Here is a 25,699-nt window from a genome sequence, read left to right as displayed (position 1 = left end):
GCTTTGGGCACTAACGAGTGGAAAGGCTGTGGCCGAGGTGGTGGAGGGCAGACCAACGGGAGGCAGCTCCCACCCACACCCAGTCTTGGGATTCGTCCCTTCCCGCCAGTCAGCAGCCACCCTCCCTTGTCCAGACGCAGTTGAAGGGCTAGCCACTGACCCAAGAGACCAGGGGCTCCAGCCTGGGAGTGGTGGTGGCCACCGACTTGACCTCCTGCTTTAGAGGAGAGCTGCACTTTGTGGCAGAACTGGCAGCAGTGCTGCTGAGGTTCCATGTCCCAAGTGCTTTCCTGTCACTACAGCAACCACGGTTGCCCTGTCCAGGGCCTTGAGGGAAAATGAAGAGGCAGACACAGCCCCTCACTGGGGCACTGGTGACAACAGTCAGCATGTTTTATTGCAGTAGAACCTTAACACAAGGGAGCACTAATGCCGGGCAGAGGACCTGGCTCCCCAGACCTGGGCTCTATTCGGCAGCCTTCCCAGAGCACAGGGTGGACGGCGCAGGGACAGGTAGGCCAGGCACTTATCCAGTCCTGCTGCTGGCTCTGCCTCCCACCTAGCCAATCCCTCGGGCTCCAGGAACCCAAGTTCTTCAGATCCACAGGGGCAGGCAAAAGACTAGGGCTCCCACTCTCAGGCTGCCCTTCCCTGAGGTTCCCAGTGGGACTTCCTGATCCCCTAGGAAGTGGGCCAATGGATCCTGGTTTCTGGGCCTTTTCTGGCCAAGTTGGGGGGCCACCATCCTCAGGAGAGCTGGAAACCACCCAGGGTATGTGTTGGGGAGCAGCCAGGTCAGGAGAATGGAAAACTGGAAATGGGAAGGCAGCTGCAGAGCTGAGTTGGGAACCCCAGGAGGAAGGTGGCACCTGGGCCAGGGTGCCTGCAGGAGCAGCCAGCAGCATCTGCCCACTCCTGCCTGGCCTCCCCAGTGCCGGCCTCCTCTTGGGGGCTCCCGTCAGATACTCTAGCACCAGGCCCAGGGAGAAAGGCGTGACACCCCCTGCCCCGCCAGCCACCTTAAGACCTGCTCTGCGTAAGACCACATGGCCCAAGGGTGCCTTGTGACGTGCTCCAGAAGGCCACGGATGTTGTACCCTTGTCCCTGACAGCCAGCAGGGACCCCACCCTTCTGTTCACCTACAGCCTCTGACACCGAGTCCAGAAAGCAGAGAGACCCTGTTCCCAGAGTGCTGACTGTAACTTAGGCTTTACTTGGAATCTTGGAAACGCTCCAGGCATCTCCTGGAGAGGTGCAGCTCAGGCCTGCAGGGTCCTGGCTGCTCTCCACAGTTCCTGCTGCAGGTAGGAGACTTATCTGTGAACCACCCACGTGGCCCACGCTCTTCAGGCTCAGTGGAGGCCAGGGCTTTGGGGACACTGATCTGCGTGATGAGGCAGGAGGCCTGGGCACCAGGGGCTGGGCCCCTGGATGCCTCAGGACAGCCACGCAAGGCTAGGCCCGACCTCCAGCTGCCCTGCTGGACCTCTGCAGAGCCTAGTAGTTCAGGAGTTGAGCCGAGTAGACACCATCCTTTTTGTCCAGCTGCAGGGTCAGAGGAAAGGGGATCAGTGACCAGGCCAGAAGCACGTGGCCACAGCCTGGGCAGCCACCCACCCCAGGCACCTGGTGGTCCTGTCTGGGGGCCACAGTGGGCTTCTGGGCCAGGGGAGGCTTCTTGGTGGCCCCACTTCTGGGGATAGCGCAGGGCCGGTTGGTCTCCTCCTCACTGGGCGTCCCCATCACCCCGGCCAGCACGTAGTGCTGTTTCCGCAGCTCTCCGAGCCGCATGCGCTCTGCCTCCAGCGTCTTCTCCAGCTCCAGGACTCGCACCTGTGCCCCACAGCCACGTCAGCGTTGCCGGCCAGTCCCAGGCGCCTCCCAGAGGTCACACCGCGGCTGCCTACCTGGGTCTCCATCTCCTGCTTCTTCAGCTTGATGAGGGACATGCCAGAGAAATCCATGGTGTCTGTGGCCAGGAGGCAAGGGGCAAGTGTCTGGGCGCCCACTCCTGCCCAGCCCGGAAGCCAGCAGCCCACCCACACCCAGGTGCTCACCCCTGTCCTCAATCTGCTCTTGGCCTGACTTGGTGGAGGCCACCACGCTGGCAGCCCTCTCGTTGACGGTGCGGGAGCACTCCTGCAGGCGGCTCAGGTGCGGGCTGTGCTTGTTGGCCTTGACCTGGGGGGAGGTCAGGCAGGCCTTGGGCTTGCAGCCCTGGGCAGTTGCGCACCCGAGGACCAGGCCCAGCATGGAGGCTGGGCTGTGCGCCTGGGGTGTGGCTCACCTTGGAGGCCGCCACCAGCTGGGCCGTGCTGGCCGCAATCTCGTGGGAGCAGACGATGAGCTCCTCGTATTTGCCCTTGTGCAGTACCACCTTGTCGGCGGACTCCCTGGGGGACAGGGCCAGTGAGGGCGGGGGACATCCTGCTCCGAGACCCTCAGAACCCCACCGACCCCCCAGGCCACTCAGACCCTACCCACCCCACCCGATGACATACACCAGCTGTGTGGCACCCCAGCCTACAGCCTTGGAGGCCGAGATGAGACCTTCAGTCCACCGCGAGTTCTTGGCGTAAAATTCCTGCTGTGTGGCTGCCCCCTAGTGGCAATGAGAAGACAGTGCAGGACAGGCCAGTCAAGGACATCGCAGGTGGGAACAGGTCCCCAGGTCCCCTCACCATAGCCACAGGGCACACCCTGACACCTTCCTGGGGTGGGGTCTCAGCTGAGATGCCAGGGACACTGCGAGGAGGCACACGTCTCATCTGTATATTTCAGGAGTCTCGAGCATGAAGGGGTGAGGGGCCCTGGGGTCTACCCCTCGCTGCCATGCTGTGGGCCCAACCAGCGAGCCTCACCCTGCCGCTCTCCACGATTTCCTTCTGTAGGCTAGTGGACGTCATCACCAGGAGACGGATGGCCTGCCGAGACCAAGATGCCACGTGTGATCCTCAGGGTAGCTGTGAAACAGCCCTCCTGAGTCCCAGCACCCACTCACCTTCATCAGTTCTGTGCAGGAGTTGAGGATCCTGGGGAGAGAACGGGGAGCTTGGTTGGCTGCTGTACACGTGACCCGGGCTGGGCCCAGGCCTTCCTTTCTCAAGACCTAAGCAGCCGAAGGGTGAAGCCTCCTGGAACAGTGGGGGGCTGGGGGCTCACCTCTCATTCACCTCCAGCTTTACCCCTGAGCTCGCATGGCGGGCCTGGTTCATCATGTCCTGCACCAATGACAGAGCTGTGAGCTGGCTGGAGCAGAGCAGCAAGGGGACCCCAGAGACTGCCATCCTGACGGTCGGGAAACCCAGGACCACCTCCTACCCTCAGCTCTGACCTCAGGGACCCCTGAGAGGTGCTGTCTGTCCCCAGTCCAGAGGCTGACTCCAGGAGTACATGAAGCCACACCCACCCAACCCAGGGCCTCCAGCCCCCACAGACTCCTGCAGGAACGGGGGGAGCCTACAGCCCAGTCCTCGCCTCAATCCTCCGCACAGCATCTTCAATGGCTGCAGACGTGGCTGCCATCTCCTTGTCAACCATGGCCCCCAGTTCCTCCTGCCGCACATCCAAGCTCTTGGGCTTCAGCTCCTGGGAGGACAAGTCAGGTGGATTCAATTCCATCAAGCACATAGGCCGGGGCAAAGGTCCAGGGACCACGGGGTTCTGGAGGGGCACAGGCCCTGCCCTGGGTCCTGTGGCTGCAGCTCTGTTCAGGAACACCCACTGAGCACAGCCCAGGGGGAAGGCAGAGCAGCTGGGACCCCACACCCCCACCCAGGGGCTGAGCTGTGCATCTCACCTGTCCCAGCTGGAGGATGCCCTGCAGGGGGTTCCGCACCAGGCTGGGCTGTGCCCTTGGCAGAGCCTGCCGATCCTGCAGCTGCCCCAGGAGCTCCAGAGCCCGGGCTCCACACTCCCTGCACGCGTCAAGCAGGCCTGTGGGGGAGAGGGCTGTGAGCACAGCCTCCACCCAGGACCCCGGTGAAGCCCCTCCCCCTGGTCCAGGCCCAGGCCTGGCTGCAGGCCCACCTTCCCCAACATACTGTGGAGACCCCCGTGGGAGACAAGCTGGGGAGGCAGCCAGACACTGCTGCCGGGAGCCCACTTACGGTCGGCAGGGTCGGTGGGGGCCAGGTGGGAGGTGGCGCCACCGTTGACGATGGTGTCCGCAGCCAGATGGGAGAAGCGGGTCAGGGCTGCCACCAGAGAGGCGGCATCTGTGTAGGTGGACAGGGCTGAGGTCACTGGGTGGGAAGCAACAAGACCCTGGTGCTGGGGAACGTGAGGACAAGCTCAAGATGTGGCCCCAGTGCCCCCAGTTCATGGATGAGGAAAGGAGGGCTCAAGGCGGGGCAGCGAGGGGCAGCGAGGGGCAGCAGGGCAGGACCAAACTTGTAGGGTCCAGGCTCACCTGCCACCCTCTGAGGACACTTGGTAGTCACACCCCAGTGGTGAAGGCTGCCTGCCCACGGGAACCGCGTCCCTGGGGAGTGGGCAGTGCCCTCTGCTCGGCTGCCCGCAGTCCTGAAATCCTCCCTCCCGCCCCTGCCCTGCCTGGCCCAGCTGAGGCCAGAGGCGCTCACCTGTAGGGGAGGCCAGGTACTGGGTGTGGCCCTTCTCCAGGGCACTCACGGAGTCCAGGGCTGCCTGCGCCCTGCTCACCAGGTAGTCTGAAAGCACGAGGAGAACATGAGGCCCCAGCCGCGGTTGGGGAAGGAGGCTCAGTGCGGGAGGCGCCCAGCGCACCTGGGGAGCTGGTGCAGCGCAGGTGCAGGGGGTCGTCCAGCTTGCTCACGGCGTCCCGCAGGGCGCCCTGGGCCTCCGCGGCGGCAGCCCGCAACACTGCGAACTGCTCGTCCAGCAGCCGCTGCCGCAGCCCCTGCTCCTGGGACTCCTGCCGAGGGAGGCGGGGACAGGTGGCCTAGAGGCCCCAGCCCAAGGCCCAGGGATGTGGCCCAGCCCGGGGTCAAGCCACCAGTCGCCCTTCTGCGTCTGGCGGTGGGAAGGGCTGCCCTGTGCTGGGGGCCGGAGAGCCCAGAGAGGCTCCTTTCCCCACAGGGCCGGCTGCTGGCCTGCCAGGCGGTGAGCAGCTCAGCGCAAAACCCAGCCGCAGGCAAAGGGTCTGGCCAGAGGCACGTGGCATGCGCGAGATGCCCGCACCCGCCACCAGGGAAACGAGAACCAACCAGCCGACAGCCCGAGGGAGCTGAAGGGGAAAGCGGGCATCAGGACGCGCCGGGCAGGTAGGGGGACGGGAGCTGGGGCTAGGGGTGTGCCGGCGGAGGTCCCGCGGTGGCGATGGTTGTGGGGAGGCCATACCTTCTCCGCCAGGCGCCCCTGCAGCTCGCCCCTCTCCTGGGAGCCGCGCAGCTGTTCCTGGCCCAGCTCAGCCTCCCTCTCGCGCACCAGGCTCTGGGCCGCCAAGAGCTCGGCCTCCCGCTGCCGCAGGGCCCCGCTCAGAGCGTCCTTCTCCGCGCTCAGCGTGTCCAGCCGGGAGCTCAGCTCCGACCCACTCTGTGGGCACGTGTCCGTGAGTAGGTCCACCCGACTCACCGACCCCGCAGCCACCTCTCCTCTCTGCCCCCAGGAGGGTCAGGGCTGGGTCCTAATTCCATGTATCCCCTGGGGCTGGGTCACAGCAGCATCTGGGACCCACGGAGGGCCCCTGAACCCGGCGACACCCAAGCCGGCCCCGTTCACGGGGAAGAGGCGGCTTCCACCTGGCAGCTGCCCCACGGCACCTGCTCCGTGCGGCTCAGGGCCTCCTGCGCACGCGCCAGCTCTCCGGTCTTGGCCTCCAGTTCCCTCTTGAGCTTTTCCAGCTGGTCGCTCTGCTCCTCCAACTGGGACAGGACAGCGTGTCACTGGGGCAGCGGGGCTCGGGGGATGCAGGCGAGGCCTTGCACGCAGGGGACGTACCTTCATCTCGGACTCCCGCTTCACCTGCTCCATCTGGAAGGCCAGCTGCTCCTTCACCCGCGCCACCTCCTCCTGGCTCTGCTGTGTCACCGTCAGCTGCTTGGCCGTGTCTGCATTCTGCAAGGGCAGGGGACAGGCTCGCTCTGCGGCCCCGGCGGGGCTGCCCGCCCCGGGCGGAGGCAGTGCGCACCTTCCTGAGCAGCTCGGCGTGCGTGTTGATGAGCTCGCTGTGCTTCTCCCTCAGCCTGCTGTAGCGCGCCTCGGTGGCGCTGGCCTTCCCTGCCAGGAGAGGAGTGGCATGAGGCCGGGCGGCAGGGCGGCAGGGCACCTCCCGGCGCCCCCGGCGCCCACGCACTCTCAGCCTCCTCGCGCAGGCCCTGGATCCGCGAGCCCTCCAGCTGCAGCGCCCGCAGCTGGGCCAGCTCGTGCCGGAGCTGCTCGTTGTCCACCAGGGCCTTCTGCTTCTGCTTCCGCTGCTCCTCCAGCTCGGCCTCCAGGGAGTTCACCTGGCCCTTCAGCTGCGAGATGTACCGCTGGGCCTGCGGCACAGGAGGACAGCGTGGGGCCCTGCCCGAGCGCGGCAGGCGGCACCCCGCCCGCGGCCCTCACCTCCAGCTTGATCTTCTCCAGCTCCGCCCGCAGCAGCTCCACCTCCCGCTTCAGGTTCTCGATCTGGAGGTCCCTGGGGACAGAAGTCTTGGGCTCACCCGCGCCCCTGGGGGCGGGCGTCTCCGAGTTTGCAGCCCGCGGAGGCCTCTGCAGCAGAAGCCTCCTGACAGCTCAGGGAGGCCCGGCCCGCCCCGCCCAGCCGTCGCACGTGGGCCTCACCTGTCGTCCTTCAGGGAGCCGTTGGGGGGTCCAAAGGTCTGATCGAAGAGGTCAGCCACCACCTGCCACAGCAGAGCACAGTCACCTGTCCCACACCCGTGCCTCCAGCAGGGTGGGAGGCCAGTCAGCGCCCCGGCTGTGCGCTGGCGGGGCTGGACGAGGGGCGGCAGGGCGCTTACCACGGGCTCCCCAGCAGGGGGCGCAGTGCCGATCTCGATGAGGTTCTCGGGCTCCTCATCCTCGGGGGCCTCCTCGGGGATCACCACCACGGGCTTGATGTGCTCAGCCAGCGCTGAGGCCCGCAGGAAGTTGGGGGGTCCCTGCAGGGGCAGCAGAGGAGAGCTACTCAACAGCCCCGAGGAAGCCCAGTCTCCACTGTCCCCGAGCCAGGTGGGGACAGCCATCTGCCCCGCATCCTTGGAGGACTGGCGGTCAGGGAGGGTGCGGGCACCTCGGGCAGCCGGGGGATCTGGATGAGGCGCTTGAAGTACAGCATGTCGGAGGCTCTGCGGAAGAAGTTCCGGAGGCTGAGGAGAGAGGCGGGCGGGACAGTCACCGAGGGGTCACGGCCTGCATCCCGGCCGAGCCTCGTCCTGCCCGCTGGGTACCTGTGGAACTGCTCGTGGAACCGGTCCCTGTGGCCCTGCAGGGTGTCTGCCGGGAGACCTGGGGACAGCACAGATTTAGGGGCTTCTTCTCCACACACTGCTTTTGGGCGCTGTCCCCTCCCGTGTTCCTCCACGTTCTGGACCGTCAGAGATTAGAGAGCACCCATGACCGGGCCAGGCCTGCCCCGCATAGGAAGGCGTATTGGGAGGTGGGTGAGACCCGGGGAGGCCTGGCTCTGACTTTCTGAGCTAGAGAAGCAGTGAGCTGCAAGCTGTGCCCAGCTTTGGGGTGATGACACACTCGGGGTGAGAATGGTGCGTGCATCCTGAGCTGGCAGTTCTCAGCGGGGTCCCAACACCCCTCTCGAGGGTCAAGGAGGTCAAAACCCTCGGGCTCAGCAAAGGTGCCTTTCTGCTCCTGCTTCCCCAGAGAACGTGGCAGGATGAACTCAGGAGCAGGCGAAGGGCCCTGTCCCTTTTTGAGTCAGGCATTCAGTCGCAAAAGCCTAAAACTAAGCAGGTCACGGTGGCACACGCCAGTAATCCCAGTGATTCAGGATTGCAAGTTCAAGGTCAGACTCAGCAACTTAGTGAGGCCCTAAGCAACTTAGTGAGACCCCGTCTCAGAAAATAAAAAAGGCTCAGGATGTGGCTCAGTGGCAAGTGCCCCTGGGCTCCATCCTCAGTACCAAGCAAAACGAAACTCTACCAAGTCTTTCTCTGCTTTGGAAAACAGTGATTTCCTCTTCTCTTTAAACACGTCATGTGGTGGGTAACAAGCTGACTGTCGCTCTTCCTAGACTAACTCCTCACACTCCTTTCCAACACAGCCAACACCAAAAGACCCGAGGCACACGGACGCCACCCTTGGGGCCGCACAGTCACTCACAGGAGTGCAGCTTGAACATGAGCTTGACCGTGTAGTGGTAGAGGTGGCTACAGTCCTGGATGACCTGGATGAGCGGGGCCAGGCGGCACTGGCCTGAGGACATCTGGGACACAGCAATGGCCGTGTTGAGCTGACGGAAAACTGCACGGGAAGTGGGAGACAAGGCGTGAGAGCTGGCCCGGGACAGCTTGCGTGGACGGCCACATCAGGGGCAGCCCAGGAATGGCAGCCGCTCACATCATCACGCCACCGTGAAGAGGTGGCCATGGCTGTGGGCAGCTGCTGCAGACCACCTGGTTGGGAAGTGGGACTCTACCCCAGGTCTCAGACACCAACGTGCTCCTCACTGCACCCTGTGCCGGTGGCCACCCCTCTCCAAAAGCAAGCCCAAGGTCAAGGTCAAGGTCAATGAGCCCCCTACCCTTGGGCCTCAAACCCATTCTAAATTTTAGAGAAAGGAGCTTCAGACTGTCACCCAGGTCCCTTCCTACAGCTGTGGAGACAGTGATGGGCTCAGGACTCAGCTCTGCAAGCACAAGTGACCCTGGAACCCGACCTCCCGGGGGGCCCTTGACAATCAGGCCCTGGGGGGGGACAAAGACGAACATGAGGCTGCCGGTCCTGGCTGGCATCCTCCCCGGGGCAGAGGAATGACAAAGAGCAGGAAGCGAGCCAGGGTGGGAGGACAGCCAGCTGGCCCCATGCTGGGCACATCTGGCCATTCCAGAATAGCCCTTGGGCCCCTGGGGTTCAGCTCTGGCCTCACTGGGGTGGGGCCAGCTGCAAACCTCTGCAGTGACAGCCAAGAGCCAGGGTGGGCAGGGCCAGGCCTCGCCACGCCGCCCGTGTCTGACAGGCAAGTGCACCTCTGGCCGTGCTCGTGGGATACGTGGCCCTCCATCTGCCGTTTCACACCAACTGGCGTCTGGGTCCTCCCTGACCACAGCAGTCAGACACTCCCGCTCTCCCCACTGCGTGCTCGGCACCCCACAGCCAGCTACCCACTGAGGGCCTTCGGACGTTTGTTTCCCACTGAGGCAGCCGTGGCAGGGGCCCGGTGCCCGAGCAGCAGACTGGCACCTGGCAGCGCCTCGGTGCCCCACCTTTGTGCTTCACCAGGGCCAGGGGTGGGGACCAGCAGGTTCTCTCCACTTCCCTCGTGGGGGCCACTGCTGCCCACATGGGCTTCCTCCCGTGTGCCGAGGCCCGGGCTTAGCGCATGTGTGCCAGGACACAGCCGGTCCCCTAGGCCAGCTGCTCGGTTGGGCCACACGCTGTGAGGTCCCGGGCAGCCTGCCCAGGTGCGGAGGGCTCAGCATCAAGTTGGGACAGACTGCCCACGGGGCTCAGCCAGCCTCAGTCCAGGCCGGGGGTGCGGGGAGGCTGTCTGGCCTCTTCCCAGCTTCCAGTTTTCCCTTAAAAGGTGTCCGCGTCTTGCCCTGCCACGGAGAGCACTGAGTCACCCCAGACGGCTGGAGCTGCCTTCAAACAATCCCCTGGCCCGGGAGGGCGAGCCCGAGATTTCCTGTCCAACGGCTGCCGGTTCCTGGGCTGGGAAACTGACTAAGTTTTAGGGCAGAAAATGGGCAACACAATTCAGGCTCTGTCCGGTGGTGGCGGGGAGAGGGCTGCAGACGCCCCAAGGCCAGGCAGGAACCTAGAAACGGGACTCCCCACGGCCCAAGCCCGGACAACACGATGCCCACACGGGCCCAAGGACAGCGGAGACTGTTCCCTGGACACACCAGAGGGGCTGGGGTCCGGGTGGCAGCGGAGGCTCCTCCACTGTGCTCTGGAGGCACCAGGAGGCCTCACCACCTGTTCCTGGGAGGGGCACAGACCCCCCCAGAGGGGCAGGTGCACTTCAGTAAGTCAGGGGCTGGGGGTGGCTCTCACACACACACACGCACACGCACACGTGCACACACACGCACATGTCAGCACACGCACACGCGCACACACGCACGCACACACATGCACACAGCAGGCTACAGCAGTGTGGTCGCTGGTGTCCTCCCGACTCAGCGGCAGCTCAGACCCTCGTGTGTCCTGGCAGGAGGCTCACCTGACTCGGACAGCTTCAGCTCGCAGTCCATGTAGTCAAACATCTCCACGGTGAGCTGGAAGCTGCAGAGAAGGCGGGCAGGGTCAGGGAGGCTGGGCAAACCCTGTCCCCAAGACCCCGGCGGAACAGGGTGCAACCCCCCACCTGCCTGCACACAGGACAAACCGCTGGAGTCCGAATGACCGCCCAGTAAGCTAGCCCGCTCTCCCGGGAGCAGGACGCTCAACCTCAGGCCACGGGCTCATTCAACACCCTGGCCTGGGGGCAGCGGGCGGGGGCGGGGGTTCCAGGGACACCAGGGCACGAGGCAGGGAGGAGAGGAGCAGGGTCTCAGCCACGCACTCACATGTTGTTAACATCCGTCCCAGCCGCCTTCTCCAACACCTCATCTGTCACCTCCAGGCCGGCAGGAAACTGGGGGTGCTGCACAGAGACCCCACCCTGCAGCCGTGCTGGGCAGCCCACACTCAGGTCCCACCCAGCTCGGGGCAGAGCCGGCTCTGTCCCAGGACTGCTCTAGCTCCCAGGTGGCTGTGGCTACTGTGGCCCAGCAGGCAAAGGCTGGCTGAGGGTTTGGGGTGCTGGAGGGAGCCCACAGGGGAGTCAGGGTGCAGCCAGGCAGGACACAGGTTGGCCACAGGACAAGCTGGGATTAGCCAAGCAGTCCTAGTAGCTCGTGTTGGCCTCCCGGTGAGTGGACAGACCACTTGGGCAGATCCCATCCTCCTTGATGACCCAGGACACCAAAGAGCACAGCCCACAGTCCCTCAGCCCCACGACGTCCAGAGGAAACTACCTTGAGGTGGAAGGAGATCTTGGTCAGCAACAGCTTGGTGTACACGCTCACCAGCTGCCCGTACCGGTCATGCAAGTGCCCCTGCAGGGAACACCCAGGTGACCTGCTGCCCTAAGAACACACCCAGAAAACCCAGGGCCTGGGCAGGCGTGGGGCCAGTCAAGGAATGAGGTGAAGGGACCAGAGCAAGGGCCACCCTCTCCCACTCGGTCACTGGTCCACTCGAGGGCCGCCTGCCGCCCCCCCCCCCCCCTCGAGCTTTCTTTTTCTTCTCCATCTTACTCCTTATCATTCTTGCCAGAGAAACTGGTGAGCAGAGAGCTCTCTGTCCAGGGCAATGGCCAGGTCTGAGTTGGGACAGAGCATTGAAGTGCTGGGGGCGGCGGGGAGGCTCGATCCTGCAGGAGTCTCCTCCCCTCAAGGCCCTGGGCCTGTGTCTGCTCAGGGCACAGTGGACGTTGTTCCCTTTACTTCAAGGGACACGGATAAAACGCAGAGACCTTGACAGGCGATGCCCCAGCTGGAGCCCTCGCCTCCCTCTGGGTCTGCCCCGGGCTGCAGGCTGGCCAAGGTGCTTGGAGAGAGCGCCTGGCCGAGGCCCTCTTCCCGCCTGGCTCCCTAACTCCTGAGGGCCTGGAGCGGACCCGGAGCACAGCTCCCGGGGAACCGTGGGCGGCGTGGATCTCCAACCCCCTCCACACCAGCTGGTCTTGGGGAGCCCTGGGGCCTGTGGCCGTCACATGGGCTCCCTAGCTGCCTCCCTGGGACGCTGGCCTGGGGCTGCCACGCTCTCTGACTTGCAGGGACTAAAGGGCCTGCCTGCTCTGGGGCTGGAGGCCCAGCAGTGACGTGCTGGGAAAGCCCTGCACGTGGCCTTACGTGCACAGTGCGACCTCACATGGACAGGGGACTGTCCTCACTGCCCAGGAGGCCCCCTGCATGCCGGGCAGGCCCGCCTGGACCCCAGGCCCGCACCACACCTACCCACAGGTCTCCGATCTCCCTGATGTTGCTCCGATACCGCTGGCAGTCGTGCAGCACCTGCCGAGGGAAGGGCAAGCTGACCGGCTCCCACCAGGGCAGCAGGCTGGGCCGGGCAGCCCAGAGCTGAGGCCCGACTCTGACGGGCCCCGGCTCCCTGCCCCTCCTGGGGCCAGAGGGCAGGGCCACTACTCACATTGGGGTGCCCGTCTCGGAGGACCTTGTGGAGGACGTGGCAGAACTTCCAGCTGAGGATGGAGCTGCTGGGCAGGGGCAGACCGATGGCGTAGGACCAGAAGGTGAAGGCCCCCTTCTCGTGGTGAGTGCCCAGGATGATACCTGCACAGGTCAAGGTCAAGTGCAAGAGGACAGAGACGGGGGTGCGGGGAGGGCGGCTGGGTAAACGCAGCTGCACTGAGAGGTGGGAGGACTGGGCTGCCCCCACCCTCTGCCCCAGGTAACAAGGGCTAGGGTCTTCAGCAGAGGGGACAAGACAGAGGGCAAGGTCACGGACGTGTGTCCAGACGAACTGCCCCAATTCCCACCACCCGGGTGGGACCATGCGCCCGTCCACCTTCTCCCCAGCCTGGGCAGTGGGCAGGATACGCCGGGCATGCTTCTCCTTCACGGGGGCCTCCTGGTTGTTGATGGCTTTGCTGATGCTGATGGCCTGCAAGGGACAAGGGAGGCAGAGTTCAGAAGCCCACCCACGCCCTGCCTGGAGAGACCACCCGCAAGGGCCGCACAGCGAGGCGGAGGCGAGTGTGGTGACGCTGGAGGGGCCCTCGCTCCTGAGCAGCCCAGGCAGAGCGTCTACAGCAGACAAGGATGACAAAGGCACCCAGTCACCGGGCGCAGGGAGGGGGGACAGAAGCTGGGCTCATGGCCCAGGAGGCGCCTCTGTGGACGAGGCCCCCGGGCCCCAGGGAGGCATGCCTGAGGGCAGGGCCGTGTAGAGCTCCCTGGGCCAAAGGAGGCGTCGTGCCCCCTCGGGAGGCAGGGCCCCGGGCAAGGGCACCACAAAGAAACGGCCTGTCGCCTGTGGGCTGCCTCCCTAGGAACTGTGTCCTGGCTCAGTTCCTGCCACCAAGGGGATGGCCGCTGCAGCCCAGGGGCAGGAGGGAGGCAGGAGGCTCCTCCCGTCTGAGTTTCAGCCTCGCGCTCCAGTCCCCGCTGCCCTGCCCCAGGGCCAGCTCCACCTCCACCCAGCGACGTGCCTCCTGTGAGGGCCCCGAGGCGACTGTCTTTGCAGGAGGCTCAGGGACACCTGGCTTGTGCTGTCACCAACCGTACTTCTTCTGGTGGCAGGTCTGACAGCCTCTGTCCACCTGGCTGTCAGCACTTGTGGGCTGACGGCTGCCCAGCCATGGCCAGCTGGGCCGAGTCAGGGGCCACGCCAGGAGGCTGTCTGGCACCTGCCCGACACGCAGGTGGTCCCTGCCTTGCCCTACGCAGCGGTGACTCGGTCGGCTCAGGGCCTACTGTGGGCAGCTTGCCACCCACTCATCTTGGGGCGCCGTGTCCTCTGTGTACCCAGGGGAGGCCCAGCGGAGCCAAGTGGCCCTTTCTGGTGCATGCGCAGACCTGGGGCCATCCAGGCGGCCCCTGCACACTGCCACCCAGCCAAGCGTGCTGACCCCCTTTTGCACACAGGGCCCATTGTGGTGGCTCACTGGGATGTGGGGGCCTGGGGCTGCAGCCAACCCTGCTGCCTCGCTGTACCAGGGTCCTGAGGACACAGGCTCTGGCTCCCTCATTTGCAAACTGGCCGGCCAGACACGAGGCTGCCCGGCCACCTGTCGTCCTGTTGGCCCAGCCTGGGCCTCTCTGGACTTCTGCTCCTTTGAGGAAGAGCAGTGACCCAGGGGCCATGGTGAAGTTGCTGGAGCCTCTGCGGCTCCATGCCCAGGGGTCATCACTCCCGCAGAGGGGACACTGTCCACAGCAATGGCCATTGGGAGGACCAGGTCTGGCAGCAGCCAGCCTCTGGCAGCGCCCTGAGAGGTGGCTGGAAGGACATTTTCTTGAGGAAGAAAATGAGGCACAGGGTGCCTCTTGTCTGCCCCACTAACGAGGGAAAAGCCGGGGTTCGAAGTCGCGTCCTCAGCAACAGCCACACAGCTCCGGCACCACCCCCAAGTGCAGGGCTCAGGGGGCAGGTGGGCTGCGCCTCCCCAGGCAGCTGGCGAGCGGCTGTGGCTCAGAAGCCAGCAGCGTCCTGGCTCCCGGTGTGTAATCCCAGCCCCAGCTGGGCTGTCACCTGAGCTGGTCCAGTGACGACTGCCACCTGGCCTGGAAGATTCCCAGCAAGAAGGGCGAAGCTGCTCACACGGCCCGCGGCCCCGGAGGACCCAGGGAAGGGCGGCGGGCCTGACCCTGGAGAGCGCCCCTTCACCTGCTGCCCTTCACCCCGACTCCTGCTGCCCACTTGCCGGCCCCCCAACAACAATAGGCTCCTGACGTGCCACCCTCTCCCAGTCTGCCAGGAGCCTTCTGCCCCCCAGCCCTGCAGTGCCCGGCACGTGGGAAACCGCACAAAGCAGGCCAAGGAGGCTGCGGGAGTGCGGCCCCAGGACAGCACCCGGCACAGTGGGTGGCCCCAGGGATGCCTGCTCCCCGCCCTGCCCTCCTGCGGCTCCGGGGAACACAGCCCCCTTGTGTGCGGGCGGGCAGACGTGTGGGGCACCCGGCGCTGTGCAGGAGGCCCAGTGCTCACAGGGGAGGTCGTGGGCACTGCTGGCCATGGGTACTCGCTGCTCCTCTCAGGCAGCAGCCAGGCTGGTCCCAGGAGAGGGCCTGGCCGGCCCCAGCTGACCCCGGCCCCCACCCAAGCCTTCTGTCCTGGACCTTCCTCAGAGGAGTGGCTCAGGGTCACCTGAAGGGGCTTCAGAGTTGGCAGTGCCCTGGGAGCCTCCCTGTGTGACAGCTCTGCTCTGGGGTCAGTCTCCAGGAGGCCTGCCTTCAGCGACACCTGGTTCCCGCTCTGTCACCCGAGGGTGCCTGGAGGATCAGTGTGGCTTTGTGGAGGGAAGGAGGGTGAAGGGAAGCTGGAGGGCCGCTGGCCACCTGTGATTCCCTCAGCCCCCGGGCCAGACAATCCCAGCAGCGCGGACACAGGCAAAGTGGCCAGCGGGTCCATCGCCACGGAGGGAGACGCCACCTGAGCAGACCTCGGGGTCAGCATGGAAGACCCAGAGCTGAGGAGGGTCACAGGGAGGTGGAGAGCGTCTGGTCTTGCTAACAGAATGAGCCAGGCAGCCTGAAAGAGCAGTTTCTACAACTCTGAGTGGCTGGGGCAGGGGGGCACTTGGGGACCCAGGGACAGCGTGTGGCACAACAGCGTCCACAGAGGCAGGAGAGGGTCCCTCTGTCAGGACAGGCACAACGGAGGCGGGCTTTGTGGCAGCTGTAAAGACACTGCTGGGGCCTGGGGAAGAGAGTGGCGAGGGTAGGCAGAGGGGGCAGGTGACCGATCCTGGCCACAGGCCACTGCTGCTGCTCCTGCACTGGACAAGCCAGCAGTGCACACCTGTCCCCGGAGCCCCCCCGGAGCCCTACATCCTCCCCACAACCCCATGCTGGGCGATGGAAGGGTCTGAGCTCCAGGAGGGCCACACACCCTGGACACACCCTGGGAACTGCCGTGTCACCAAGCTCGTGGAGAATGCGCGTGCTGCAGGCCAGCAGGCCAGTCTCAGTGACAGAACGGTAAGATCAACCACATGAGGCCCGTGCTGGGCACTTGGCTGCAAGGGTCTCAGTCCTCACAGGGACCCTAGAAGCAGGTGGATGAGGAGGCTTTGAAGGCTAGTCGCTGCTCAGGGTCACGGTCAACCACGCGGGGGCTGCTCTCAGCCCTTCACGCAGCGACAGGACCCAGCGACCACCCGTGCTCCCTCAGCTAGAAGTTGGGGGGACTCACACTATATCCCTGGCCCTGTGGACTGACCTGGGCACCTGCTAGGTGGCCTCTGGGCTATGTGGCCATGATTATCTCCAGGAGGGAGACCCAGGTCAACACAGACAGGATCCCAGCTTCCATGGTCCACCAACACTAGAGGACGTGGCCTGATTGCCAGTCAGGTCACAGACTGGACTGGGGCTTTATTCATACCACAGATACTAGAGGGTCAGGCCGGGAGGGCAGGTGTGGCCAGGAGGCCCACATTCCTGAGGCTTGACTTGAAGCCTCGCTTTTACCCACCCTGGGATCCCTCGCAGGTGGCTTCTGTCCTGTAGCCAGGCGAGCCTCTCAGAAGGCCTCATCAGGGAGCCTGCGCCCTCAGGATACTCCTGCCCCTGCTTCCAGGATAACCTGTCCTTGTCGGATGGAAAAACCCACTGAGGAGCAGCAGAGGCCCATGGTCAAGGCTGAGGACACCATCCCAACACCAGGCCAGACCCAGCCCACTGGCTCCTGAGAGGCCCATGTCAACACTGGGTCCTGGACTGCAACCCCAGGGGCACCCAGAGGGTGCCCTGTCAGGAGACAGGAGACCCAGGGAGGCAAGGCGCCACTGCCCCAGAGCTGCCCCGCCCAGCACTGGCTCCAGAAAGTCGTGGGTACGGGTGCCTTAGGGAGGCCAGGCAGCAAGAGGGGTTCGCCTGGTACTGCCCACCAGCCGTGGGACCTCTCACAAACCAGAGGGTGACAGAAGTAGGAGAGAGACAGCTCAGGGAGCAGCCTCAGGCTTGGGGCACAGAGGGGGCCCCAGTTCCACAGCTGAGCTCTGGAAGCCTGAGGCCCTTGGGTGGGGATCAGGGCTAAGTGGACTCTTGAGTCCACAGAGCTCAGCACAAGGAGAACTGGGGACTCAGGGAAGTGCCGCCATCCTCCCCAGAAGCCCACAGAACAGGAAGAGTGGCTTTTCTCACCCAGCCCCTCCCTTGCCGGGGGCAGCACCCTGAAGCCTCAGGGCCCTGGCCTGCATGCTCCCCGCCCACTGGGAGCCCCACTTCACGCTTCCCCTGCCCTGCTGTTATCTTCCCTGGTAGTGAGGCCAGAAAAGAAAACCCTCAGGTCTCTCACACAGTGAATGTGCACGAAGCTCCGGCGGGAGCAGCTCAGCAGCACCTCACTGGACAAACAAGTGTGAGGCCTGTGCTCCATCTAGCACTGCAGAGCAGCAGCAGGAAGGTACACAAAGCTTGCCCGAAGCACTGTGCCAGAGTGGGTGCAGTGGCCACGCCTGCAATCCCAGCGACTCAGGAGGCTAGGGCAGGAGGATGATAAGTTTGAGGCCAGCCTCAGCAACCTGGCAAGACCCTGTCTCAAAAAAATAAAAAAAGGACTTGGGATGCAGTTCAGCGGTAGAGCACCCAAGTTCAATCCCTAGTACCACCAAAAAAAAAAAATAAATATTTAAGAAATAATACAACACCGTGTCCAGTGCCTGCCTCTGTCCCTCGAATGGTGAGCCAGTGCCCACTTCAGCCTCTTCCCACCATGAGCTCTGAGCATCAGCAATCCCTTGGGACCTTCCCTCAAGACCCCCTAGAGCCACCATTCCATGGTCTTGTTTAAGTTCATCCGGAGTGCCTGTCACCTGAAGGAACCTGTCAGTTACACTCTGTCCCCGTCTCTAACCCGAACTAAGAAGGGTGGCCCTCTGCACCCACGAGTTCTGTTCCCGCAGGTTCAACCGACTGGCAGGATGGGCACTTTGTGGGGGACAATGCCTGTGCGGACTCCTTCCTTGGCAGTTTCGTGACCACCACGGGTGACAGCTATTTATATTCACGCTGCGTCAGGGGCGGAGCCCAGGACCTGAAGCACGCAGGAGGGTGTGGGGCGCGCACACAGGAGGGTGAAGGCGCACATGCAGGGGGTGAGAGCGCGCACGCAGGAGGGTGTGGCGCACACGGAAGGGCGAGAGCGCGCACGCAGGAGGGTGTGGCACACACGCAGGAGGGCGAAGGCGCGCACGCAGGAGAGCAAGAGCGCGCGCGCAGGAGGGCGAGAGCGCGCACGCAGCGCTCCAGCACTCACACCGGCAGCTTGCACCTTCGGGGGTCCTGGAACCAGCCCCCGAGAGCCGAGGGTGGCTGCACCTCCGAGGCCCTAACCGACGCCTGGAGTCGCAAGGTCCTCTCGGGAGAAGGCGAGTGGGCCACTCGGACGCCCAGGGACACTTGCAGGCGGCCTCTTTCTCCGGCTGTCACTTCACCACTAGTGGATAGTAAAGTAGCCATCAAGCCATTTCTATTTTTAAAACCGGCCTGCGATGAATCAGACTTAAGCTCCTTGGCCGTTATCACGAGGCCGCACAGCGCACTTGGCCGGGACAAAAACGTCCTTCAGAGAGCGCCGAGCGGCGCTGGCAGAGCCGCGTCAGTTCGCCCTGCACTCTCAAAGGGTGGCTTGAGGGACAGAAAGCGCCCATTCAGGCGCCGGGGCCACCTCAAAGGCCATTGATGACCGCAAACACAGGGTTTCTGTGGCCGAGGCTGCGAGGATGGGCCGCGTGCGTGCAGCCAGGAGAGGCCGGACACCTCGCAGACAGGAAGTCCACGCGAGACGGGCCCTGCCGCTCGGCCCGCTCTCCTCCCCGCCACCTCCTCTGTTCAGGAAGCCGCGCTGGGCAGAGGACAGAGAGCCCTGTGGGGAGAACCCGTGCTCTGGACACTGACAACAAATTCACAGCCCAACCCATGGCCACCTCCGCTCTGGGCTTTGTAGGGTGACACGTGGGGGCAGGAAGACGGCCCTGAGTCACGCCTCCGCTGTGCTGGCTCCGGAATGGACAGGAGCCCGTTGGGCGGTTCCATTCCCGGGGCACTGGTGACATCACCGCAGACCTGTCTGTCCCACAAGCCAGGGGACTGAGTCACTCACTCCGAGGCAGACACACCTACTGCAGCTTGGCGCCGTGTTTATTTTATCAGAAGGAAAAACAGTCCCACCGGAACCAACTCTTCCCCAGCAGCTCAGAATCCCCAGCGTGGCCCCACTGGCCTTCCAGGCTTCGACAAGGACAGCATCAAAGATGGGACACGTGGGCCCAGAGCCCTGCCCCCGTGCAGAGGCACTTGCTGAGCAGGGCCCAGGGCCAGGCATATTGTCCTCGCCTGAGGATCTCAGGGTGCAGTGGACGGTGTGCCTCTGAACAGCTGCCGGCCCTGGGGGCAAACTCCCCAGCCTCACATCTGTCCACTTCTCCCGGATCTGCTGGATGGCTGTGGTGTGACAGGGACATGGGGACACAGCATGCATCATGCACCAGGACTAGGAAGGTGCAGGAAGGCTGGGGGGGGGGGCAGCTTCTCAAACAAGGTGATATTTGAGTCAGCACTGAAATAAATACGGGGTCACAGGCAGAGGAGGGGCACGGCCAACTGGCACAGCACAGCTGGCACCGGCAGCACCAGGCTGGCTGAGCAGCTCAGGTGAGCCAGCTGGGTCTCCCTGTCCCTCAGCCAAGCAGGCCTAGACTCAACCTGAGGGTTGCCACTCAGCGCTGTGGGACTGAGCGGCGGGATCAAGTGGCCGGCTGGGCTTCATTCACAAGGGCTCAGGGCAGCTGGCTGAACATGGGCCTCAAGGCCAGGTCAGGGCAGAGCCTCGGCCACACTCTTGCCCCCGTTCGGAAGGGGGCGGTTCTGCAGGAGTTCCAGGCTGCCCTCGCCCCACCCTGCCTGTGGACAGTCCACCTGAGTCTGGGCCTCTCCTGGACAGCACCAGAGGGGCGCCCAGCTCCTGGCAGGGGCAGCCGTTCCCCACCTCTGCTCCTCTCCAGCCCTGGCTCCACGGCCAAGCTCAGGGCACTGGGAGGCGCTTCCTGCCTCCTCCGGCCCTCTCTGGTTCTGCACCATGCGAAGGTGACTGCACTCCTGCAGCCAGGCAGGTGCTCGTCTGCCGGTCCACAGCCCCTCACTGGGTCCTAGAGCTATCCCTATTTTGCAGGTGAGGAAACAGGTCCAGGGCATGAAGTATAGGGCCAGGCCTGACCCCGGCTCCTAACTGCAGGCGTGTACCATAGCTCATGTCCCTCTGGTGGCAGAGAGTGGGGCACAAGAATGATTTTTACCCTCCCACGGGATACCCAAGAGAGCAGAACCAGGATGACAGATGCAGAGTCTGTGGGCCTCACCAGTGTGTCCTGGGGGAAGGAAGGGGTCAAGTGTAGGCAGCTCTGCCCCCACTTGACCAGCAGGTGGCTCAGGTGACACCCAGGCAGGGCCAGGTGGCCTCTAGCAGTCCAGGAGTCTGGTCACACTTCAGGGGTTCGTGTGGGGTTGGGGGCGGCCTCCCAGGCTGGGGTGAGCCCCGCCTGCCTCTGTTCAAGTGCCATTGCCTGGGGAACGGTGGGGAGGAGTCGGCCTGCTGCCTCCTGAGAGGTGGCGTGGGGCTCAGTCAGTCCTGTGGCAGTGGCCAGAAGCAGCGGGGGGCATCCTGGCCATTCACCACAGGGTGAGAATTCTTCCCAAACTCGGGGTCGAGGACCTATTTCTATTATTATACACATTTACATGAGGGCCGGACAGGGGCTAGTGACCTAGAGGTCAGAGGGGTGGCCAGCAGTGCAGGGCACAGGGACCAGGGGTCTAAATGAAACCCCACAATTGGGAATCACTTTCAAGCAGAAAGTGATTCAGGACCAGCCCAGGCACCTGTCTGTGCCCTTGAGACTCCCCAGGAACACGGGCGCGGAAAGCTCAGAGCTTCAGTGCCTGCACCCCACTGCCCTGGGAGGCCCTGACACTGGCATTTTTAAAAGCTCCCCAGGTGCTTCTGGACTTGCAAGTCTAAAAGTGGCCACTGGCCAGGTGTCACTATTGGGCACTCCAAAGGTGGAGTCCAGACGAGCAGAAGCTGCAAGTGTCCCATACACACCAGACTTCGGAGATTCCGTGGGAGAGCAGAACGCACGCCCCGGTGTTCAGGACTCACGCACTGGGCCAGGCACATCACTGGCCTCCATTTACTTTTTCCAGAGGCCACTGACCACCTAAACTCATACCTGTGGCTCTTCCACTGTTTCTCCTGGGAGGCATCTGCGGCCGGGCCAGCCGTCCTCAGTTGTCAATAAATGTTAATCTTTATAAGATCTGGGTCCTGCAGGACTGCAGAGGAGGTGTCGCTGCCCTGGAAGGTGACCTATGAACCGCTTCCCAGAGCCACTCCTCCTGGCAGCCCCTCCCCAGGGCCCCCTCACCTCATGCCTGGGCAGCTTTCTCTGCGGTTAGTGCCAACTCGCTGCTCTGGCCTTGTGAGCAGTGGCCAGGCGGCCCTGCGCTGGGACCTAAAGGGTTTCTCTCATCCTAACCTGACAGGAAGAGGCTCTGCGTCCACATCCTGTGGGGTAAACTGTGGTCCAGAGATGCAAATAGGCCTGCAGGTGAAGGAGGAAGCAGGACTCCACAATTAGCACGTCCCAGGCCTATCTGCTGGGTCCTCGGGGGTGCCATGCTTCAAAGATGGCTGTCCTTCACAGCGGAGGCCTGCAACCTGTCTCAGGTAGAAAATGTTTTCAGGACGGGGGTGGGGGGGGTAGGGAGAACAATGGCTAGCTTTTTCCTGAGCCCCTACTATGTGCTAGGTGCTGCACCACATCCTTTTCATGTAGCATGTATCCGTTCCCGATGGTTGCTATAACAAATTGCTAAACATTTTGTGGCTTAAAACATCACCAATATGTCATCTTACTGTTCTGGAGGTCAGAAGTTTGGAAAGGGTCTCACAGGACAAAGAGCAAGGTGTCAGAAGGGCTGCTTTCCTTTCTGGAGGTTCTGGGGGATAGGAACACCATTTCCTTGCCTTTCCAGCTTGTGTGTGGCACCCGTGTTCCTTGGTTGCTGGCTCCTTCCTCCACCTGCAAAGCCACCCCTGGCTGGGGGAGTCATGTTCTGACCTCTTCTCCTGCCTCCTTTGTCTACATTAATAGACCCTTGTGATTGCATTGGGCCCACCTGGTAACCCAGGATAATCTCCCCATCCTAAGGTCAGCTGTTGGGCAACTTGGTTTCATCTACAACCTGAATTCCCTTTACCAAGTAATGTGACACATTCACTGGTTTGGGGAATTAAGATGTGGACATCTCCAGGGGCCATCGCTCAGCCTGTGGCAGTGTCTCTCATACCTTACTGTGAGGTCAATGGAGTCATCCCTGTTTTCGAGGAAACAGATTCAGGAATGAAGCAACGCACCCAGGGAACAGGCCAGAAATCAGGTCTACCTGTCTATAAGAGTGTTCCACGAAGTCACGCCATCTTGTTAATGGTGCAGGCAATCTCTGCATTCAGAATACAGGTGTGCTGTAATCTGTAGTATCCTTTTTTTTGTGGGGGGAGGGATTCTAGGAATTGAATCCAGGGGTGCTGGATCACAAGGTAATTCTATTTCTAAATTTTTAGGAAATTATATACTTATTGGCAACATTGGGGACTGAACTCGGGCACTTCACCCCAGCTATGCCCCCAGTCCTTTTCAGTTTCTACAGGGCCTCGCTAAGTTGCTGAAGCGGACCTGGAACGTGTGATCCTCCTGCCTCAGTCTCCTGAGTTACTGGGATTACAGGTGAGAGCTTCAGTCCCGGTTCTATTCTGCAGTATTCTGTATTCAGAATACGAGAAGCAGTCAATAAAATTTTGTCCTTTCATTTTGAAAGGGAGTATTTATCACCAAAGGCACTCGGACACTCCACGGAATCATAATGTGCTTACATGGTGCCAGAGCCACAAGCACCGTTGGCCAGAGAAACCACGACCACCTCCCTCAACACTCCTGAGAGCTAAACACACAGACCTGTGTAGAACAGGGTGTGTCCCGTCCAGAAAACAAACATGGAAGCATTTCTCTTCCTCCTGACCAGGAGCCCAAGAGCTGAGAGATCAGGCTGGTAGCTGGTGAGGACTTAAATTCTAAGCCAGCCGGCAGCGCAGGCACTGAAGCCAATGTCAAGACAGGCAGCATGCTCCAAAAGGAAGCTGGTCCCAGCATTGGATGTACTATTTTCTGTCCCAAAGGAGACACAGAAGCAGCAACCTCAGCTCTCCAGGCCCTTTCCACCAAGGGGCCTGGCTGGCAGCGCACTAGATATTTCTGGGAACAGTCTAATTAAATATTAACCACTTACAAAACCTCATTTTTACATCCCTCCATAAGTCACAGTGAAGACAGGCAAACTCATACGGGGGACCTCAATGCCATCTGTGCCCAAAAAGGGTGGGGGGCTGGAGAGGATGAGTCCTCTGAGATTCACCCATTACAAAGTTCTTCATTTAAAGTAACTCTTTCAGTTCCTCAAAGACCCAAAGAGCAAAATGAAACAAAATAATCTGCCTTCTGTTTATAGACCAGCCACCAAACTATGTGGTTCTATGTCAGAGACTATCTCTGACCATCAGGAAGGGTGCCCTTATCATTTAAGAGTAAGACCAAGGAACACAGCCCTTTAAATCTCATCTCCTCCACCTCCTTAAAAGACAAGAAATCTGGGCTGGGGATATAGCTCAGTTGGTAGAGTGCTTGCCTTGCAAGCATAAGGCCCTGGGTTCAAATCCCCAGCACTGCAAAAAAAAAAAAAAAAAAAAAAAAAAAAAGACAGGCAGGCAGGCAATCTTAAAAAAAAAAAAAAAAAAAATTCAGTGAATAAACCAAGTTCCTCACATCAGATTCTCTCTGCCAGTTAAGTGTTTCTTCCTATGTTCTGTAAGTCCTGACACAATTAATTATGCATTAATGACTTTAAATTAAATGCCACATTTGTTTTTATGAGAAGCTTTCCAGGCTGGACCAGATGACGATGATGACAAGGACAAATTAATCATTTGCAATCAAGCTGGTGCCTGCTCTTGGCATGCCGGACCCCCATCGGGAGGTTTTACTATCACTTTTATTGTCATTCACAAGCACAAAGGTTAGCAGGGCTCCCTGAGTTTTCTCTTATGTCAAGAGGAAAGCTGTTGTAGTGCTGACCTGTTTTGAAAGGAACCGCAGAAGTCTCTGCTCTTGGCTCTGGCAGGAGGGAAGGAACTTGCTCAGGGCAGCCACAAATGCAAATATCAGCGACCTGATTCAGACCAAGGTAGGGGTGGTACTTTTGGCTTCCTTTATTTCTTAAGTAAAAATTTTCAGCCATTTCAGTCTTGGTTGGCTTATTTTGGCAAAGGAGCAAGTTTGCCCCAGGCATCAGAACACCTCACAGTTTGTAAAATAGAAGCGGAACAGCACACCAGACACACAACGCCTCCATCGTGGGCCCTCGGCACCAACAATGTACAAATACACACCCGCGCCATTATTTAATTTCCCAGCACCTTCCCAGGATGAGCCTCCCGGGAAGGGAAGCGCGCGTGGGTGCGCAGGAAGCCGGCCGGGGAAGTTTCCGTCTGTCGGCGCCGGGTGGACCCCGGGGGTGGCCGCCTGTTTATGCGGGGCCCGGAGCGGGCAAACGAGTCCGGCGACATTCGTGAAACTTCACCCGGCAGATAATAAGCCACTGTGCGGCCCTGGACACGGCTCGCGAGAAAAGGAAGCAGAGAGTTTCCTCCGAGGAAACGCATGGCTTCCCCAGGTGGGGCATCTGTTCGCAGCCGGGGAGGAGGGGGAGGAGCAGCAGGAGCCGGGCCGGGGCCGCACCTGGGCCCGGGCCCCCCGCCCCTCCCCACCTTGACCCAAGGCTCCCCCGCCACCCTGACCCAGGGCCAGCTCCGCCCCAGCCCCTCGTTCCCCGCCACCCTGACCCAGGACCACCTCCGCCCCAGCCTCTCGCTCCGGCCACCTCGATCCAGGGCCAGCTCCGCCCCAGCCCCTCGTTCTCCGCCACCTCGATCCAGGACCACCTCCGCCCCAGCCCCTTGCTCCGGCCACCTCGATCCAGGTCCACCTCCGCCCCAGCCCCTCGCTCCCGCCACCTCGATCCAGGACCACCTCCGCCCCAGCCCCTCGCTCCGGCCACCTCGATCCAGGGCCAGCTCCGCCCCGGCCCCTCGCTCCGGCCACCTTGATCCAGGGCCAGCTCCGCCCCGGCTCCTCGTTCCCCGCCACCTCGATCCAGGGCCAGCTCCGCCCCAACCCCTCGCTCCCGCCACCTCGTTCCGAGCCACCTCCGACCCCGGCCCCGCGCTCCCGACCTCCTGGGCCCTCGTCCGCCTCCCCGCCCCAGCGTCCGCGAGCGCGCCGCGGCTTCCGGTTCACCTGCGCCGGCGCTCGGGCCGCGGAGCTCGGCGCGCCGCGCGGACACAGGCCGCCCGCCCGCCCGCCCGGGCCCCGCCGCCCGCGCTCGCCTGGGTCTTGTCGAACTGCTCGCGCTCGGCCTCCAGGCTGTGGCCCGGCCTGCGGCTCAGCACCCGCGCGGGCACGTTCTTGATGCTGTTCATGCTGCCGCCGCCCGCTCCCCGGCCCGGCTCCGCAGACTGAGGCGCCCCGCGCCGCCCGAGCCTAGGCACAGCGAGGCCGCCGCACCGCGCGGGGAGGAGCCGCCGCCGCCCCGCCCCCGGGCTCGCCCCCGGACGCCCCGCCCCGTGCCCCGCCCCGGGACTCCAGGCACGCCCGCCCCTGCACCCCTAAACTCCAGGCACGCCCACCCCTGCACCCCCAGACTCCAGGCACGCCGGCCCCTGCACCCCGATCCCCGGGAGGCCCGGCACGCCGGTCCCTGCATCCCCGGA

General features: G+C 62.8%; 1 protein-coding gene across 3 annotated transcripts; it reads right to left on the bottom strand.

Moving 5' to 3' along the window:
* Nucleotides 1–379: 379 nt before the first annotated feature.
* Hip1r (huntingtin interacting protein 1 related) lies at nt 380–25,497 on the bottom strand. Of its 3 annotated transcripts, none has more exons than XR_007109798.1 (32): nt 25,316–25,494; nt 12,694–12,757; nt 12,284–12,426; nt 12,091–12,147; nt 11,107–11,187; nt 10,657–10,733; nt 10,311–10,372; nt 8,246–8,386; nt 7,357–7,414; nt 7,200–7,275; nt 6,928–7,068; nt 6,749–6,810; nt 6,530–6,602; nt 6,276–6,459; nt 6,111–6,199; nt 5,921–6,037; nt 5,743–5,844; nt 5,321–5,515; nt 4,748–4,895; nt 4,585–4,671; nt 4,111–4,218; nt 3,801–3,937; nt 3,479–3,589; nt 3,164–3,222; nt 3,003–3,033; nt 2,863–2,925; nt 2,503–2,603; nt 2,289–2,394; nt 2,059–2,182; nt 1,909–1,935; nt 1,628–1,834; nt 380–1,546 (listed from the first exon to the last, which is right to left on the bottom strand). XR_007109798.1 is itself a non-coding variant. In XM_047561015.1 (32 exons), the coding sequence occupies exons 1-32, from the start codon at nt 25,406–25,408 to the stop codon at nt 1,499–1,501; spliced, it is 3,207 nt and encodes a 1,068-aa protein (XP_047416971.1). In that variant the 5' UTR covers nt 25,409–25,493; the 3' UTR covers nt 380–1,498. The 3 variants fall into 3 exon arrangements, 2 of the variants coding, with proteins under 2 accessions (XP_047416971.1, XP_047416972.1); XM_047561015.1 differs by having other exon boundaries at nt 1,909–1,970; nt 25,316–25,493; XM_047561016.1 differs by lacking the exons at nt 380–1,546; nt 1,628–1,834; nt 1,909–1,935; ... (5 more) ...; nt 3,164–3,222; nt 3,479–3,589 and having other exon boundaries at nt 3,800–3,937; nt 4,111–4,273; nt 25,316–25,497.
* Nucleotides 25,498–25,699: the final 202 nt, after the last annotated feature.

Source organism: Sciurus carolinensis, chromosome 8 (genome assembly GCF_902686445.1).
Source record: "Sciurus carolinensis chromosome 8, mSciCar1.2, whole genome shotgun sequence".
In the NCBI taxonomy this organism is placed as follows: domain Eukaryota; kingdom Metazoa; phylum Chordata; class Mammalia; order Rodentia; family Sciuridae; genus Sciurus; species Sciurus carolinensis.
Note: the sequence above shows the minus strand (reverse complement) of the source record. Positions and strands in the feature narration are given on the sequence as shown.

What these genes read in the sequence shown, in the direction of transcription:
- Hip1r (XM_047561015.1), bottom strand. Translation starts at nt 25,408, where the DNA reads ATGAACAGCATCAAGAACGTGCCCGCGCGGGTGCTGAGCCGCAGGCCG. An exon ending in AAGCTGGAGGTGAATGAGAG is followed by an intron (nt 3,034 to 3,163) that starts GTGAGCCCCCAG and finishes TTCTCTCCCCAG; the next exon opens with GATCCTCAACTCCTGCACAG. An exon ending in AGCAGGAGATGGAGACCCAG is followed by an intron (nt 1,835 to 1,908) that starts GTAGGCAGCCGC and finishes TGTGGGGCACAG; the next exon opens with GTGCGAGTCCTGGAGCTGGA.